The sequence below is a fragment of the Primulina eburnea genome, chromosome 2 (genome assembly GCF_022965805.1).
Source record: "Primulina eburnea isolate SZY01 chromosome 2, ASM2296580v1, whole genome shotgun sequence".
In the NCBI taxonomy this organism is placed as follows: Eukaryota; Viridiplantae; Streptophyta; class Magnoliopsida; order Lamiales; family Gesneriaceae; genus Primulina; species Primulina eburnea.
Genome location: NC_133102.1, coordinates 39,931,510 through 39,947,999, shown reverse-complemented (window position 1 = coordinate 39,947,999; position 16,490 = coordinate 39,931,510). Strand labels below are relative to the sequence as shown.

Sequence of the window (16,490 nt, the reverse complement as noted above, 5' to 3'; positions counted from 1 at the left end):
AGGAAAAAGATCTCAAAGGGAGCTCGTTTACGGGAGAAGGCCCAGAGGGAGCTCGACGATCGTACTTTCATATTTGACGAGAGTTGCTGACGCCTCGCCCCTAGGTATTTGGTGTATATAGACTGATCAGTCGATCATAGGATGAATGATAAAGGATAAATGATAAAGGATAGTCACTTTCACGTATCAAACTTCACCCAAATTGATATATGTTGAGGAAATGATTTATGATGTTATATGCTAAAATGATTTACGCTGAGGAAGCGGAATGATATCACATATTTAAATATGCTTACGAGTTTTTACACCAACTTATTTATTAAAAGATTTATTTTAAAGTTGTACGTGCCTGTATATGTATTATTTGCTACGTATAGTTAACGTGCTGAATCATTAAACCTACTAGGTTTGAATGGTTGCAGGTGATGATGATTTTGAGGGAGGCGTTGACGCTTGAGTGGATCGGGTCCGGCAGTAGACTTCCGAGGGACTTTTAATTTCTTCATTAGCTTAAGATTTAAAGTTTTAAAATAAAGATTTGGAGGATTATTTTATTAAATATTTTACGTTTTGAAGTTTAGTCGTTGGATTATTTTAAATGGACGTATGATTTTACGCTTGACGTTTTACGAGATTTTATGCAGTTAAAGATTTTTTTGAAACGTTGAATTTACTTTTAAATAAGCGTTTCAAATTTCATGATTTATGAAAAAAAATTAGTAGTATTTTAAAGTTTGAAAAAGATGAGACATTTCGCTTTTTCATCCCTAGAGAAGCATAATCTGAAGGCCGAATTCAATTTTCTGCTCACCATCGTCTCCAAAGCCCTACTGGACAAAGCAAGGGCCTATGAAAATATCACTCAGGAGAAGTTCCAATGCATGGTAGTGATTACATCAAAGATTAGCGTCAACTAGTCGGACATCCAGTTCGGGAATCTTGACAAAATGACCAAGGGAAAAGGTCAATATGAAGGGTTCGCTCTACAGATCTACTTGAACAGTTGAAAGTTACGTTTGGTATTACTGAGCCGCTGCATCCTAAGAAATGGTTCAATGATGTGACTGTTGCAAAATTTTCGCTAAATGAAATGGGCGTAGAGAAGAATAAGTTAAGAAAGAAGAGAAAAAAAAAGAATGAAACAATTGTCCCAAACATCAACCGATCACATACCAGCGATGGCCCTTCCACTATCTCTGAAGCTGAGCAAGTGGCGGTTGAAGAACCCTCTTTAACAGCTACAGACAATGCAACCGCAGATCTTGCTTCAACTACTGGGGAACCCAATTGGATGTACCTTTCTCTTTCTCTAATTTTACTAACTCTGAAACAAGTCCTTCCGTAGTTGCCGAGATGGATGAACCACTACTTGAGGTCTCTCTGACCTCATTGGATGAAATGGTGAAGTCTATGTCAGACTTCGACCTCTTCGGTAACCGATCCACTCAGATGGACACTGAAGACATCGGTCCTAAGAGTGAATCTTCTAATACTATATTTGAAGAAGAACCTCCGAAGTCCCCACTCTCTTAGAAGATAGCTGAAATGCTGAATCTCCAGCTCTTTTTCTTCCATCGGTAGAGTCTGACATACCAAAATATTCCTTTGCCATTCTTCCCAATCACGAAGTAACCTCTGGAGCTGATAAAATGGAGAATGTTGAGATGGGTATTGATAATGAAGATGTGTAAGGACCGTGTATCGTATTATCGTAAATCTTATATGATTATCGATAATTCACGAATTTGTTATGTGATTATACATTTGATGTATATTATGACAATGAAATTGAGAAAATGAATATTGTATATGAATTGACGTTGTAAGAGCTCGATTGGAAAGGCCGGACGCCAATATAGTACAAAACTCATGTATTGTACAGAACATGTGGCGCCCGAGCGGTAGAAAATTACCGCCCGAGCGCCAGGGTATTTGAAATGTGATGTTCGGGCAGAACACTTCGCGCCCGAGCGGTAGTTTGTGACCGCCCGAGCGCGAAGCGAGTGGCATGGGACAGAGCATGCCGCGCCCGAGCGGTAAATTGTGACCGCTCGAGCGCGGTACAAGCATAGCTCGGGGACAGAACTTCTCGCGCTCGGGCGCGAGAATTCTACCGCCCGAGCGCGGTATCGGTGATGATAAGAATGAGATTTTCTTCTCTTTCTTCTTTCATTTTTACCGAGAGTTCGAGAGATAAGTTCGAGAATTCGATTTTCTTTCTTCCGAATCGACTTCGAAACGCCGTCTAAACGCGAAACAAATTATATATTTGTTATCTGCGCATCGAGGGCTTCAGATTGAGGTAATTTTCTTCTGGTTTCAGCAACTTTAAATATCAAGGTGCTGGAATAGCATGTATTTGAAGTTGAATTGCTGATATGTAGTAGAATATCCGACAATAAACGTATATTCGAAGTCGGAATTGAATTATGATACGAGTTAGATTTGATATGAATTTTTGAAGTTTCAAATGATATTTGAAACTCATATTAATGATTTTGGAGTATGTTATTGATTGAAATGAGTATGTAATTGATGTAGATAAAGTGTATCTTCAAGCTACATCAATTGGAACGAAGAATTGAGGTATGTTGCGACCGGGTAACATACGACAGGTATCTGTATTATATGATATATGATTGGATTGATTTGATTGGATTGGATTGGAATATGTGTCTATGTGCCTATTTGATACTTTGATGTGGCATACATGACATTGAGATTGGAGTATCGATGTATAAAATAAATGTTTTGTTAACACACATCATTTTATGCATACATCGATACATGACATGCACGTTGAGCTATGATCCTTGGATACCCTGATATGATTTGATTGGATTCCGGGGTTTGTGAACACAATCGTTATGCCGGTATTATATGACCCGTAAAGCATAGACAATTGTGGCCCCATATGATTGGATATGAGATGTGGGATTGATGGCGCTTCGTCGACGCTATCATATGTGTATTCCCATATCGGCCGGTGTGCCAGCTCGAGCATTGATTTGATTTGATAGCGATTCGATTGATTCTGACATGTGCTCAGTGGATGGGCATTTGACCCTATACCTCCACGACATACATGCATTGCATACCATATATCATTGTTTAGATACTTGTGGTATATATTGTGGTTGTTCCATACGGAGCTTTGCTCACCCCCAAGGGGGGCTGTTGTTGTCTTTGTGTGTGGACAATGGCAGGTACTCCAGGATATCAGGAGGCCAGGGAGGGCACTTCTGGAGGAAACCACAGCTTGGGCTGAGGTTTATGTTTATGTCTTGTTCCCAGTATATATATGTATATATATCTATATACCGGGGCATGTCCCGAGGATATGAGTTGTTTGTATGTGACTGGTTTTGATTTCGTGTGGGCGTGTTTTATGATTTGAATTTAGATACTATTTTTAGTATTTAAATATCAGAAGAGATATTTTGGGCTCATTGTAAAGAAATTTTAAACCCGTTTTCCGCTGTGATTAATTAAACCCTAATCATATTGCATTGTAATAACGATTAGGAGTTAAGGGCCCCACAAGATGACTGGTCGGAACATAATGGAAGTGAGACTGACCCATCATACACAACTGATCAAATTGCGGTCGATGCACACTTTGCATATGTCACTTACCATCTTGAAAAGGTCTGACGCCTCATGGTTGACTTTGATTCTTGTCTGATGGCCTCCGATGTCGGTATCTCCAGTATTCGCCAAGATCTTATGATAAATGTGTCTGAACTCAAATTAGATATCAAAATTTGCATGAATGAGTTCAAGAAATTAAAAAATCACACCAACGATGCCACAACCACTTTGTCTTGATAGTTAACCCAAATCGAACAAAGACTTGGGGCTCGTATTGACGATCTTTAGGCTATCTTTGACACCCAACTACAATAAATGTTTGATAATTTTCAGAAAGGTGATGCCAAAAATGGGGAAGAAGAACATCGGCGGAAAGAAGAGGTCGGGCGAAGAAAAGATGAAGCTAGGAGAAGAGCAGTTGAAGAGGAAAAGATAAATAGAGAACAACACCAGAGAGGTAGATGATTAGGAGGTGGTGTAAGTTCCTAGTTTAGGAGGTAGTATAGTTGTTTATATTTTTATGCACGTAGGTGTATTAAGATTTACGGTTTTCACTCTTACATTGTAACAGTGAAATTCATTATCTTAATGAAATTCATTTTTCTTATAGCTTATGTTTCTAGGGATTAGGTTTTGTCACTAAAAAAAATTTGAAATTTTTAGATCTCTTAGAGTGTTTGATTTACTCAACCGCTTAAGCGTTCAAGTATGTAGCATAAAGATTACTCGACAGTTCACCATATTGAAGTACATATACAAACATTTGAGTATAGTCATATTCAGATACAAGCCATATGTCTTACAAGTATATCACCTACTTTATCAGAAAAGTTGGTAGACTTATCATGCATGAAAACATGATATTAGAAGATCAGATTGTCTTCTTAAAAAGTTTATGCGCAGAGTTAGTTACCTTTTTCTGTTAGTGACTGTTTCCTATCACATTTGAAAATGTCAAATTGCCCATTAATTGAGGTGTACGATAAATCAAGAAAGAATGGTGACAACAATGATTCTGCATTAATGAGCATTTAATGAGCTACACTCGAACGTTGAATGAGAATATGCAAGAAGTACTATAAATAGAGAATGTCAAGAAGAGTTTTGAGGACTTGAACCTTAACACTACGAGATTTATGCACTCAAAACATTCTCCGAAGAGATTTATGAGCAGTCATCACTGTGATATCAACTATCACTCATCAGCCCTCACATCAAATATCATATATTAGATCATAAAAGATAATCATGTGCTTCTGTCAAACTAATCGACTGTTTCTATCTACAACGTTTGAAGAGTTGTTTGATAGTTTGAATATGAGGGTTCGCTTTTTTACTCCATTTGTATTATATTGGTTGTTGGACTGCGTGTCTCAACCGTTTGAGTTAACTAGGAATTTTGACTTAGGTAGTTGATAAGTCCTAAAGTTGAATCGAGTTGTTACAAAGAAGTGTAAAACAAAAGTCATCCAAAATCTTCTAGTGAAAAGGTTCGGCCTCGATGGGAAAAGAAAATGGAGTTCTTCGTAAGTGGAGGAAGGGGTAATTATATGAGCTTTAATCTCCGAACATCATAAGATTCTTGTGTCATTTCATTTACTGCTTTTACTTATCTTGTTTATTTTCTATATTAAATTATATAATATTCATAAGAATCATCGGACCATTTTTCGCGCTATTTGTTGTTCGACCGTTTCTTAAAAGTTGAGAAAATCAAGTTTTATATAGCTAACCATATCAAGACAAGTCGCATTAATATGATCAATTGAAAATGTCAATTTTACCCTCAACCTAAAGTCAAAATACTATTAATAAATTCAATTATGTATATATTTTTATTTTTAAGATTATTTAATTTATTTTATTATTTTTTTTAATAAAAAACTATGATAAATAATTATCAACTCAAATATACAACTATTTTTTTTTCATATTGATAAAAATATAATAAATAAATAAATGTGACTAGAGTCTGGAGTATTGTTTTCGACAATGTTTTCATAATCAGACCTATAATCGAATCGGTCTATCTTAAAATAGTAATTCAACCGGTCGGACATGTTCAACCAAACGCTCGGCCACCAGAACACTGTTATATCACATAAAATATTAATATAATTTAGTAAATAATATATTTGAAATTCTAAATATTTTAAACATGTATATAAATAATAAAAATATATATTTTCCAGAGTTTAGAAAATCAAATAAGCTCTAATAATATTAAAATAATATTTTTAACAAATTTAAAAATCTAAATAATTATAATATAACAAAAAATAAAAAATTAAATAAAAAAAATTGTGAACTCGTTCATTGGTTCAATACAGATCAGATCGATTCTCGATTGGTTTTGACCGGTTTTCTCGATTGGTTTTGAACGGTAAAACGTGTTTGGGCGATGTCCAGACGAGACCCGTGATCGGATCTCGGTCGAATATGTCGGTCCGATTCTAAAAAAAACGCTTGTTTTCGGACGACTGAAACAAAAACAATCAATTTTAGTTTTTCAAAATATGGTATTAATAATTTGAAATTCAGGAAAATATTCAAAATGAAAGTTATTGACCATGAAAAGACAAATGTTTTTGAAAAAATTGATGGCGCATGGTGGTGTAAGCACCGATTCGACAACACACGAAAATTCTCACTCATTCATGATTTACTATCGAATTCCAACGAATGAATAACATATTTTTAAAAACAAAAATGGTGATTATTTTTTGTTTTGGTCATCTCGACACAATATCTCCAAGCTCCAATCACTTATTTTATTAATTATATTTTTTTTATTAAAATGATTAAAAAATAGTTGTAGATTTGAGTTGATAATTTATCATAATATAATTCTAAAATAAATATATTTTTTAAAAATTAATCAAAATACATACTTAATTAAGTTATTTACAATAATATATATCAATTTTTCAATAATATGTGTATTAAAATAATTTTTTTTCAATAAATTTTGTAAGTTTATAAAAAAAAATGATGTAAAATTATGCTGTTATTAATTAATATCTATATATTCGATCACGAACTATCCCGAACCCCTTTCCTTGGTGTCCCAAAATCATCAGCAGAAGAAAAGATGGAGAAATCTGGGTATGGTCGCGATGGAATCTACAGATCTTTGCGGCCACCATTGTTTCTTCCCAAAGATCCCAACCTCTCCATGGTCTCGTTTCTCTTCAGAAACTCTTCATCTTTTGCGGATAAACCAGCCCTTATAGATTCACACACTGGAAAGATTTTGACTTTCAGCCAGTTCAAATCCATGGTTTCCAAGGTCTCTCATGGTTTGCTCGAACTGGGCATCAAGAAAAACGACGTCGTGCTCATCTACTCCCCCAATACCATTCAGTTTCCTCTCTGTTTCTTTGGGATCGTGGCTTTAGGCGCCATTGCTACGACTGTCAACCCACTGTACACTGTTTCAGAGTTATCTAAACAGGTTACAGACTCAAAGCCCAAGCTTATTGTTACTATTCAAGATTTGTTGCCTAAGGTTAAAGATTTCGATTTGCCGGTAATTCTCTTGGAGGACGAAAAAATTGAGAAAGAACAGAATTTTAATTTTCCTAAAGAGGTTACTCTTTTCACCCAGCTAGTAAATAATGAAGGGTCTGTGAATTTGGATGGTAATGTTAACGGTGTCAAGCAAAATGATACTGCTGCGTTATTGTACTCTTCGGGTACGACCGGTACGAGCAAAGGTGTTGTTCTTACCCATAGGAATTTCATATGTGCATCATTGATGATTTCTGCTGATCAAGAATTGGCCGGTGACAGTCCACAATGTTTATTTGTGTGTTTTGCCTATGTTCCATGTTTTTGGCCTTGCTGTGATCATGTACACGCAGCTGCAGCGTGGTAGTGCGATTGTTTCCATGTCCAAGTTCGATTTGGAAATGATTTTGACGTTCGTGGAGAAATATGGGGTGACACATATGTGGGTTGTGCCGCCGATTATACTAGCGTTGGCTAAAAATAGTACGGTCAAGAAGTATAGTTTGTCGTCTTTGAGGCAGATTGGTTCAGGGGCCGCTCCTTTAGGGAGGGAACTGATGCAGGAATGTGCAAAGAACTTCCCTCAAGCTGTTGTTTGCCAGGTAATTATTGTTACCCTGTGGAATTTATAGTAGAATTGGTTAACATTGTTACTTTGATGTAAAATCTGTAAAGTATTTGTAGATTTTGTGATGGAGAGCTTAAGAATTGGGAGACTCTACTAAGCCTGTTTTTCGTGGGACTAATTTGGAAGAATAAATATGTTCACATGGTGAAATTCCACTCATTTGATAGCACTCGAAGAAAATAACTGAAGGATGATGCTTTGGACAACTGATTTAACTGCACATAATAGCATCAAGATATAAACAACATATTTTATCTTTTGGGAGCTTATAATAAACTAAAAGGAGACAAGACCTTGCTCTTGGCTCAAACTACTTTGATGATTATGAATTTTTCTGCTCATCTTGAGATCATGATGCCAAAAAACTCATAATATTTTGCTAAGTTCTGAAAGCTATTGTCTGAGCTGCACCATAATGTAGATTAACTACAAATAATTTTGCATCTGTCACAGTTGCCATTAAGTATGTCCAGTACTTATGGCAGAATCCTCATTTTCAGGGCTATGGTATGACTGAAACTTGTGGAATTGTGTCGCTTGAGAATGCATATGCAGGGCCTCGACACTCTGGTTCTGCTGGAACTCTTGTTTCGGGAGTGGAGTGCCAAATAGTTAGTGTAGATAAGTTGAAGCCTCTTCCTCCAGGCCAGGTGGGGGAAATATGGGTACGAGGACCCAACATGATGCGAGGTTTGTTCTCAATTTGAAGTTTTTCATCTCCTAGAAATGTTTCATGCATGTTTTGCTCATTCAAGTGTTTCGTAAATGATATCATTTTAGGTCACTCCATACATGATTAAATTTGACTTTGAGTGTTAGATTATTCTGAACTCCTAGTATATTTTAGTTTTAGTTTGATTTTTTTGAACTTTAAGTATAATTTAGTTTAGTGTGATTGTTTTCAACTGAGAAGAGGTTGAACAAAATCTACAGTTCAAATTAGATTAATAACCTGTTTCATTGTGTTTTGTCTTTGTCCTGACATTCAGAGAGAAAAATTCCCCTTTAGAATTTTCTGCAACAAAATCTATGAATTTTCTACATGCTGTAAATTTCTGTATTTTATCAGTGGCTTGAGTGAGCCTTGTGTTATGTCTATTGCCTCATAGTCAAGTATTATAACTTATTGTTTATGAATAGATATGCCTTTTTTTTAATCGAGCTAATTATATATTCATCAATCTTCAATAGATATTTATTAAGATGTTCTAATTATTATTTAATAAAGAAATTTCTTGCCACTGCTGTATTCATACATTCATGGAGATGGAATCTTGGATTTCCCTTTATTTAAAGGTATACGTTTCAATTTCAGGTTACTTCAACAATCCACAGGCCACAAAGCTTACAATAGATAAACATGGTTGGGTGCATACCGGAGATCTTGGATACTTCGATGATAATGGACAGCTTTATGTGGTTGACCGTATCAAAGAACTCATCAAATACAAAGCTTTTCAGGTGAGTTACCCTCTAGAAATTACAGATTCCGTTAAATTCTGCCTACAAGTTTTGAACATCATTTGATTCAAAGATCAATGTATGTACGGTAATGGATTGTTTTTTTTTTTATTTTCTTTGGGCAAGGCCATTTTTCAAAGCTGTGATTAACAGAGTTGTCTGTTCCGATTGTTGGGTGTCTTAATATATACAAGAAGAATCTATAAATTTGGAGGCTAATGTATGTTAAAATGCAATTTATTTCAATAGAATTCTTCCATTACAATTCTATTGATTTTAAAATACACTCAACTATTCTAAATAGGTGCTCTCGAACTCTCCCTCCATGCTCATGCAGTAGAGTCTTACTATGACCATACAGTATGTACATATTATTATTTTTTACAAATGACTAGAGACATTTATAATAGAAATACTTAATATTAAAGCAAAATAACAAAGGATATATTTGGATGCTTTAAGTGGCACATAAGGCGATCAACTTGATTGTTTCATCATGTGTACGTGGCTCTTCGTTTTGCATCAAATATTGGCGACTCCATTCATTCTTGGCGGTGGGATTTCTTCTCCAAGGTTAGATGATGCACTTGCTTAATATATCTTGAACCCAATTAGATAATTTAAGGAACAACTTAGGCGATCAATTGTAGTCCACAATTTTGCTAGCCTTGCCAACTGACTTGGAAGGTATAGTAATGAAGCAATTTATGTTGCCTAATGCATGATGATTCAGCCGCTTGTTGATGATGATTTGGATTTCAAATCATCTAATTTAACACCTCCTCTTAATTTATAATCCGCTTCATTTCTTAGCTGCTCAAATATTTCTGCAGTGACTGCTTTTGATGAAAATTTTGTGTCTCACAGGCAAAGAATGCCATATCACATGACTCATATATTTCTCTGAGGCTTCTTACTTTTCTTATTGGGATTTCTGATTCTGGAGAATTCTTCTGATGATGAAAATGAGCTGGAGCTAGGACTTGAACTCGTGCTCGTGCTTGGCTGATCTCTTAATTTAGGCATAGTTGGACTGGGCACATGTTTAACCTTTGTCTTCACCTTCTTTTCTTCTACCCAATTCCATGATTGACTTTCATCAAATATAGCATCTCGAGATATAATAAGCTTATTTGTTTTTGGTTCTAGTAAACGATATCCCTTGGATTCGTCATATAGCGAACAAAAATAAGTTTTTCTCCTTTGTCAGCAAATTTATCTCTTTTTTGGGAAGGCATTTGAGAATAACCAATGCAACCAAATACTTCAAGATTGGTTACCTGTGGCTTTCTACGATGCAATGCTTCACATGGTGTCCTATTTGGAACCGCTTTCGTTGGTAAGCGATTCACAATATAGACTGGTGCATTTAATGCTTTTGCCCAGAAACTTTTTGGTAGTCCTTTTCCGATCACCGTACTTCGAGCCATCTCAACAATAGTGCGATTTTTTCGCTCTCCTACTCCATTTTGTTGTGGATTATATCGAACAGTCAGCGGCCTATGGATTCCTTTTTCTTTGCGATAGTTCATGAAGGTTTTTCCAATTAATTCACCTCAGTCTGTTCTGAGAGTCTTTATTCTTTTCACTCTGATTTTCAGCTCTTGCTTTGAACTCCAAGAACTTTTCAAATGCTTCTGATTTTTTTGCTTCAATATATAGATCCACATCATTCTGGTATAATCATCAACGAACAGAAGAAAGTATCTGTTGTCGTTGAGAGATGGTGTTTGTGTTGGTCCACAAATATCTGCATGAACTATTCGAAGAGGTGCTTTGACTTTCTAAGCTATTTTTGGGAATGGTTGGTGATGCATTTTGCCATAAATACATCCTTCACAGGCTTTATCTTTGTCTGGAATATTAGGAAAGCCAACAACCATATTCTTTTTCTTTAATAAATTTAAACCTTTAAAGCTCAGATGTCCATACCTTAAGTGCCAGAGATCATGATCTTCATCTGTTGTGCTCTGCAGTACAGCTTTCTCGGACAGTGGTAAATTAATTAAGTGGAAAGACTTTGTTTGAACTCATCTTAATTTTAGCCATTGTAAGATTCTTCTGTTTGTCAATAATGCTGCGATGATCATTCTTGAAATCAACTCTGTAATTTTTCTCCAGCAACTGGCCAACGCTCAAAAGATTTTGAGCCAAATTTGGAATATATAGGACGTTGTAGATAATATTTCTTTGTCCATCTTTTGTCTGGACTGCAATTTCTCCTTTTCCATCAATTTTGTGTGCTTTGCAATCCCCGAGCTTTACTTCAGATTAGTATGACTCATCCAATTTCACGAACATGTGTTTATTCTTGCCAATGTGGTTGCTGCACCCACTGTCCACATGCCAAATGTTCTGATAATTTTGTTGAGAATTTAGGCAGGAATAAAATACATGACCTTTTTCTTGTTCTAAGAAGTTTGCTTTGTTCTTCTCTTCCTTGTACCAGCAATCTTTATCTGCATGATTTGCATTTCTGCATCTTTTGCTTTTATCGCGGCAATCTTTGGTGTCATGACCGTTTCTTTTGCAAATTCGGCGGTAGGATTCTGAATTTTAATTGAAGTTTCTTTGATTAAAATTACCACTCCCTCGACCTCATGCTCAGAAATTTGAATTTCTGCCATGACCTCTTCCTGTTGGTCCTCATTGAACATAATTGCTCTTTTTTTCGTTCTCTTCATCTTTTTTATTCTTCTGCTATGAAGTTCTAGCATTCACTTGAAAAACTTGCTCCAAATTTTGAGTGTTAAAGCAACTCATTCTTTTCTCATGTGCTTCCAAGGATCCCAAAAGTTCATCCAAAGACAATTTTGATAAATCTTTGAATTCTTCAATGGCTTGCAATGATGTGCTCAAATTTTGCTGGCAGGCTCCACAAATCATTTTCTATTATCTTTTTGTCCTCAACAGTAGCTCCATATCCTCGAATCTGATTACCATTATAGACACTCTGGAGGAGAACTGTTGGACTTTTTCATTGTCTTTCATGGTTAAGCTGTCAAATTCTCATCGTAAATTTTGCAATTTGATGGAAATCACCTTCTCATACCCTCCGAATTGATTCTTTAAAATTTCTCTTGCGCTTTTTGATGTTTTATCCGCCGTGATACTTGAAATTATAGAGCGGCTAATCTCTTGGTGCATAAAGGACAAGGCTCTTGCATCTTTGGTCTTATTCTCCCTGTGCTCTTTTCTTTTGGCTGTTGTCAATGCGGCTTCTTCTGCTGGAGTATATATTTGATACCCCTCTTAAACGATATCTTAGAGGTCATGGGTCATGAACAACGACGCTCCGTAGCTCATAATCTTGACCAACAAAGATCGGTGCGCCTTGTTGGGAATAATTGCAGGCAAGTTCGATGCTACTTGTTGACTGCCATCTTCGTATGTGTATTGGATTATCAGGCCAAGGGGTGGCTCTGATACCAAATTTATGTTGGGAGTTTTCATATATAAAAGAAGAATCTATAAATTTTGGGCGGTCAACTTGATTGTTTCATCATGTGCACATGGCTCTTCCTTTTGCATCAAATTTGGCCCACTCCATTCATTCTTGGCGATAGGATTTATTCTCCAAGTTTAGATGATGCACTTGCTTAATATCTCTTGAACCCAGTTGGATAATTTAAGCAGCAACTTAGGCGATCAATTGTAGTCCACAATTTTGCTAGCCTTGCTGATCGACTTGTAAGGTTTAGTAATGAAGCAATTTATGTTGAATAATGCATGATGTTTCAGATGCTTGTTGATGATGATTATGGATTGCAAATTATGTAATTTAGCACTGGTCACTTGTATCTTGTCAGCAACACAGTTGACGACATTAATTTGATGGATTTTGATTTTTATAATTTCACCGTTTGGCTGATGCTTGATAGAGATAGAGTTGAAAGGAATAAAGAGGATCATGCGGTCAACAAGATAAGTATGAAATAAGGCTTTGTTATGTTGGAATTAAGTCAGTGAGTTTAAAACTAACTAAATGGATCAGAATATAAACAAGACTATTGAACTGAGCTGGGTTGACATCTTAGTTAGATTTTTAAACATGCTCAAGCTTGATTCGAATTTGATAATCAAATATTTCATTGTTTAGGATGTGTTGAGCTTGATGAGTTTAAACTTTAATTAGAAACGAATCCAGTTGAATACTACTCATTTTTTCAAATTTGAGTTGGGGCTCAATTTTTTAGCTATTTCGAAACTCAATTCAAAGCACGTGAAGTAAACTATTTTTGCATCGAGTTCGCTCAACTAGGAGTTTGGATTGGGCTTGATTTATTTGCTTCTATGTTATACTTTAGTTAACGAACTCTGTTGAGAAAGGTTTAAATACGAGTTTGAGTTTATGAACTTGTGTAATTTTAAGAATGAGCTATTAATATATTAGAACGTGTTCAAGTTCGATTCAACTTTGATAGTTTTGAACACGAGTCAAAAGAAATTTGAGCCGGCTTGAAAAGGTTGTAAACCTGTTCCATCCGTTTGCTCTCCGATTCCCTTACTTAAAAATGAACTATTCGAATCAATAAAGTGAAACAGTAACACAAATGAAACAAAGAAACACACTAAATTTTAATTCTTTGGAGTCTTTCGACAGTTTGTTCAGTTTATATTTCCTATCGCCGGGGTTGGTGTTATATTTTCTGTGGCCAAAACGAAACAGGTCTATCATGTAGTAACTTATTTTAACTTAATGCCAGGTTGCTCCAGCCGAGCTCGAAGGGCTACTCATTTCTCACCCCGAGATTTTAGATGCAGTTGTCATCCCGTATGCCACTTACACAAACTATCTGCTTGTTTCATCATTAGAAGTTGAAATTTAAACATTTTTTGTTTCTGTTAACCACATACCGAGTTTATGCCCCTTTAAGGTGTCCTGATGCCGAAGCTGGTGAAGTCCCGATTGCGTATGTTGTCCGGTCCCCTACTAGCTCACTGTCCGAAGAAGATATCAAGAAATTCATAGCGGATCAGGTATTACAACAGAAACCCAGATCATTTTCGTTATTGCTATGGTTAGGAGTCGATTGATCTGAAAGAAACCAAACCAAACCAAACGTGCTGTTTGAACATAGTTTCTTTGAAGAGCTAACACGTTTTTAATTACGTACTTCAGGTTGCTCCGTTTAAGAGATTGAAGAGAGTCACTTTCGTAAATAGTGTCCCGAAATCAGCATCTGGGAAAATCCTCAGAAGAGAACTTATTGAGAAGGTCCGATCAAAACTATAGGTTCTTCATATTTTTCCTGCTCACATATTCAAACTTAGATACGCGTGCTTCGTCGTGGCTCAACCCGTTGTTGCTTGAATGTAATGTATCCGATTTCAATGAGTTTGGGACCAATGTTTGTATTACCTTGAGAATATTTATACAGTGGACGAGTATTTTAATTTCTGAATCTTGATCAACTTTGCTCTCTGAAAAGGTCTTCTGTTTACTTTCAAGTTCCATGCCTTTGTAATATATATATATATATATATATATATATATATATATATATATGGGATATTTCCCTTTTTTATTTTTCTTGTCTCCTTTTCTCTTGAACGCAATGTTGTGTTGGTGGCTAATAGGGTTGGGAACCCCATTACTTGTTTTGCGTTTAAAAATAATCTTGGTCAAACATTTTTTTAAAAAAAACTAATTTTTTTGTGTATTTGAATTTGAGATGTAAACGAATCAAATTGAGATGAATTTTAGTAAAAATTTCATACTAAAATTCGGTTAGAATAAAGTATATTTGAATTTGAACTCCATTTGAAGCACACATTTTTTAATTTTTTTTTTAACTCAACTCTAAATTTTCAAACCTATTTGTGAGCTTTTTGAACTATTGTTAGAACTTTAAACTATTCTGTATGTATTTTATTCATATTTTCATAACAAGGGACCTTTTTTAGAGTATTTATTGCTCCAAAAGGTGAAATCGCTCACCTTAGGCGCCCTTCACCCCCCGGCCCGACAAGAATGTGAGAGGAGGTAAATCATGGTGACTCAGCCAACCAGCAGCAGCTAGACCTTATGCTAGGCCGCGCACAAGGAGCTCCCCCTCATTGGAGGGAATTTAACTCCCACACTGCCGCTTGCGAGACTCGATCCCTGGTCATTGCTCCAAGATTTACTGCTGCTGACCAACTGAGCTAAGCCCATGCGGGCTTTTTGAGAGTATTTATACTATTATATTAAGAGTGATGGTCTTAGAATAACTACTTCTTTGAGAACACCAAAATATTTAATTCTATAATTAACTTTCTTACCATACTTAAAACCTTTTCAAGTCATTTCATATTTTAAATAGAAAAAAATCAAAATAAAACTTCCTTTTTAAATCGAACAACTTTTCTAAATCGAAAATAATTTCATGTTAATTATTTAGTATTATTTGTTCAAATTAAAAATAATAATAGCATATGCAATGCATGAGCATCTTTTACTAGTATATTATAACGGTGCATCACATTGCAAGAATGTATCATTTTCTCAAAACATATGTAACTATATTTTGTTGGAATCAATTTTTTTATTGTAAATATCATGTCATGATAGAATTTGTTGGGTTATTATATTTTTTAAAAGGAATCAATTATACTGAATGTTTTAACTTTTTATATATTATATACTAATAATAAAATTATTTTTAGAATTGTGAAAATTTGAAGTAAATAATGATTATATCGAGAAATCAGAAATTTTTTTTATTAAAGAGCTTAAAATTAATATGGATATGTTTCTTCATATTTCTCAAATTTTATTTTTAAGAAATTGAACAAAGGTAACCTTACTTTTAGTAATAATTTACAAAGTAAGATTATTTATCGGAAGAAAATTAAGTCCAAACAGATTCAAATATAGATATAATTGTTGGAAATTTGAATAAAAATTACATGTCTTGAATATGGGAGTGCCTTTTGGTTCTCCACATTCTTGAGTCACTTGAAAACTTGTGGCTCTTCATATTCTTGAGTTAATGGGAAGATTAATTGAGTTAATTAATCTTGCATGACTCTTGGTATGCTTTTTGGGGGCTTATAAATAGTGTGCTCATTTCCCCATTTCAAAGTACATGAAAATCTTTTCTCTTTCAAGTATTCTCTTGCATTTCATATCGTTAGCTTTTCTTTTGACCTCCGTTAAATCTCGGTGATAAAGTAAAGGTACGCTTTCAGTTCGTCGTAGTAGTGTCTCGTGCTAAGTCACTGCTGGTTGTTCCGTTGTATCCTGGGAAACAGACGTCCAAGTTCATCCTCGAAGCACATCCCGGAGGGGACGAATCTGTTTTAAGGACACTGTATT

The 16,490-nt window shown here is 35.3% G+C and overlaps 1 protein-coding gene across 1 annotated transcript; it reads left to right on the top strand.

Moving 5' to 3' along the window:
* The first annotated feature begins 6,628 nt into the window (after positions 1 to 6,628).
* On the top strand, positions 6,629 to 14,621 carry LOC140823159 (probable CoA ligase CCL7). Its single transcript, XM_073184342.1, is given in 7 exon segments — positions 6,629 to 7,381; positions 7,383 to 7,703; positions 8,230 to 8,419; positions 9,045 to 9,190; positions 13,897 to 13,964; positions 14,068 to 14,170; positions 14,313 to 14,621. Coding segments are annotated over 7 exon segments (1,641 nt in total). The 5' UTR covers positions 6,629 to 6,682; the 3' UTR covers positions 14,427 to 14,621.
* Positions 14,622 to 16,490: the final 1,869 nt, after the last annotated feature.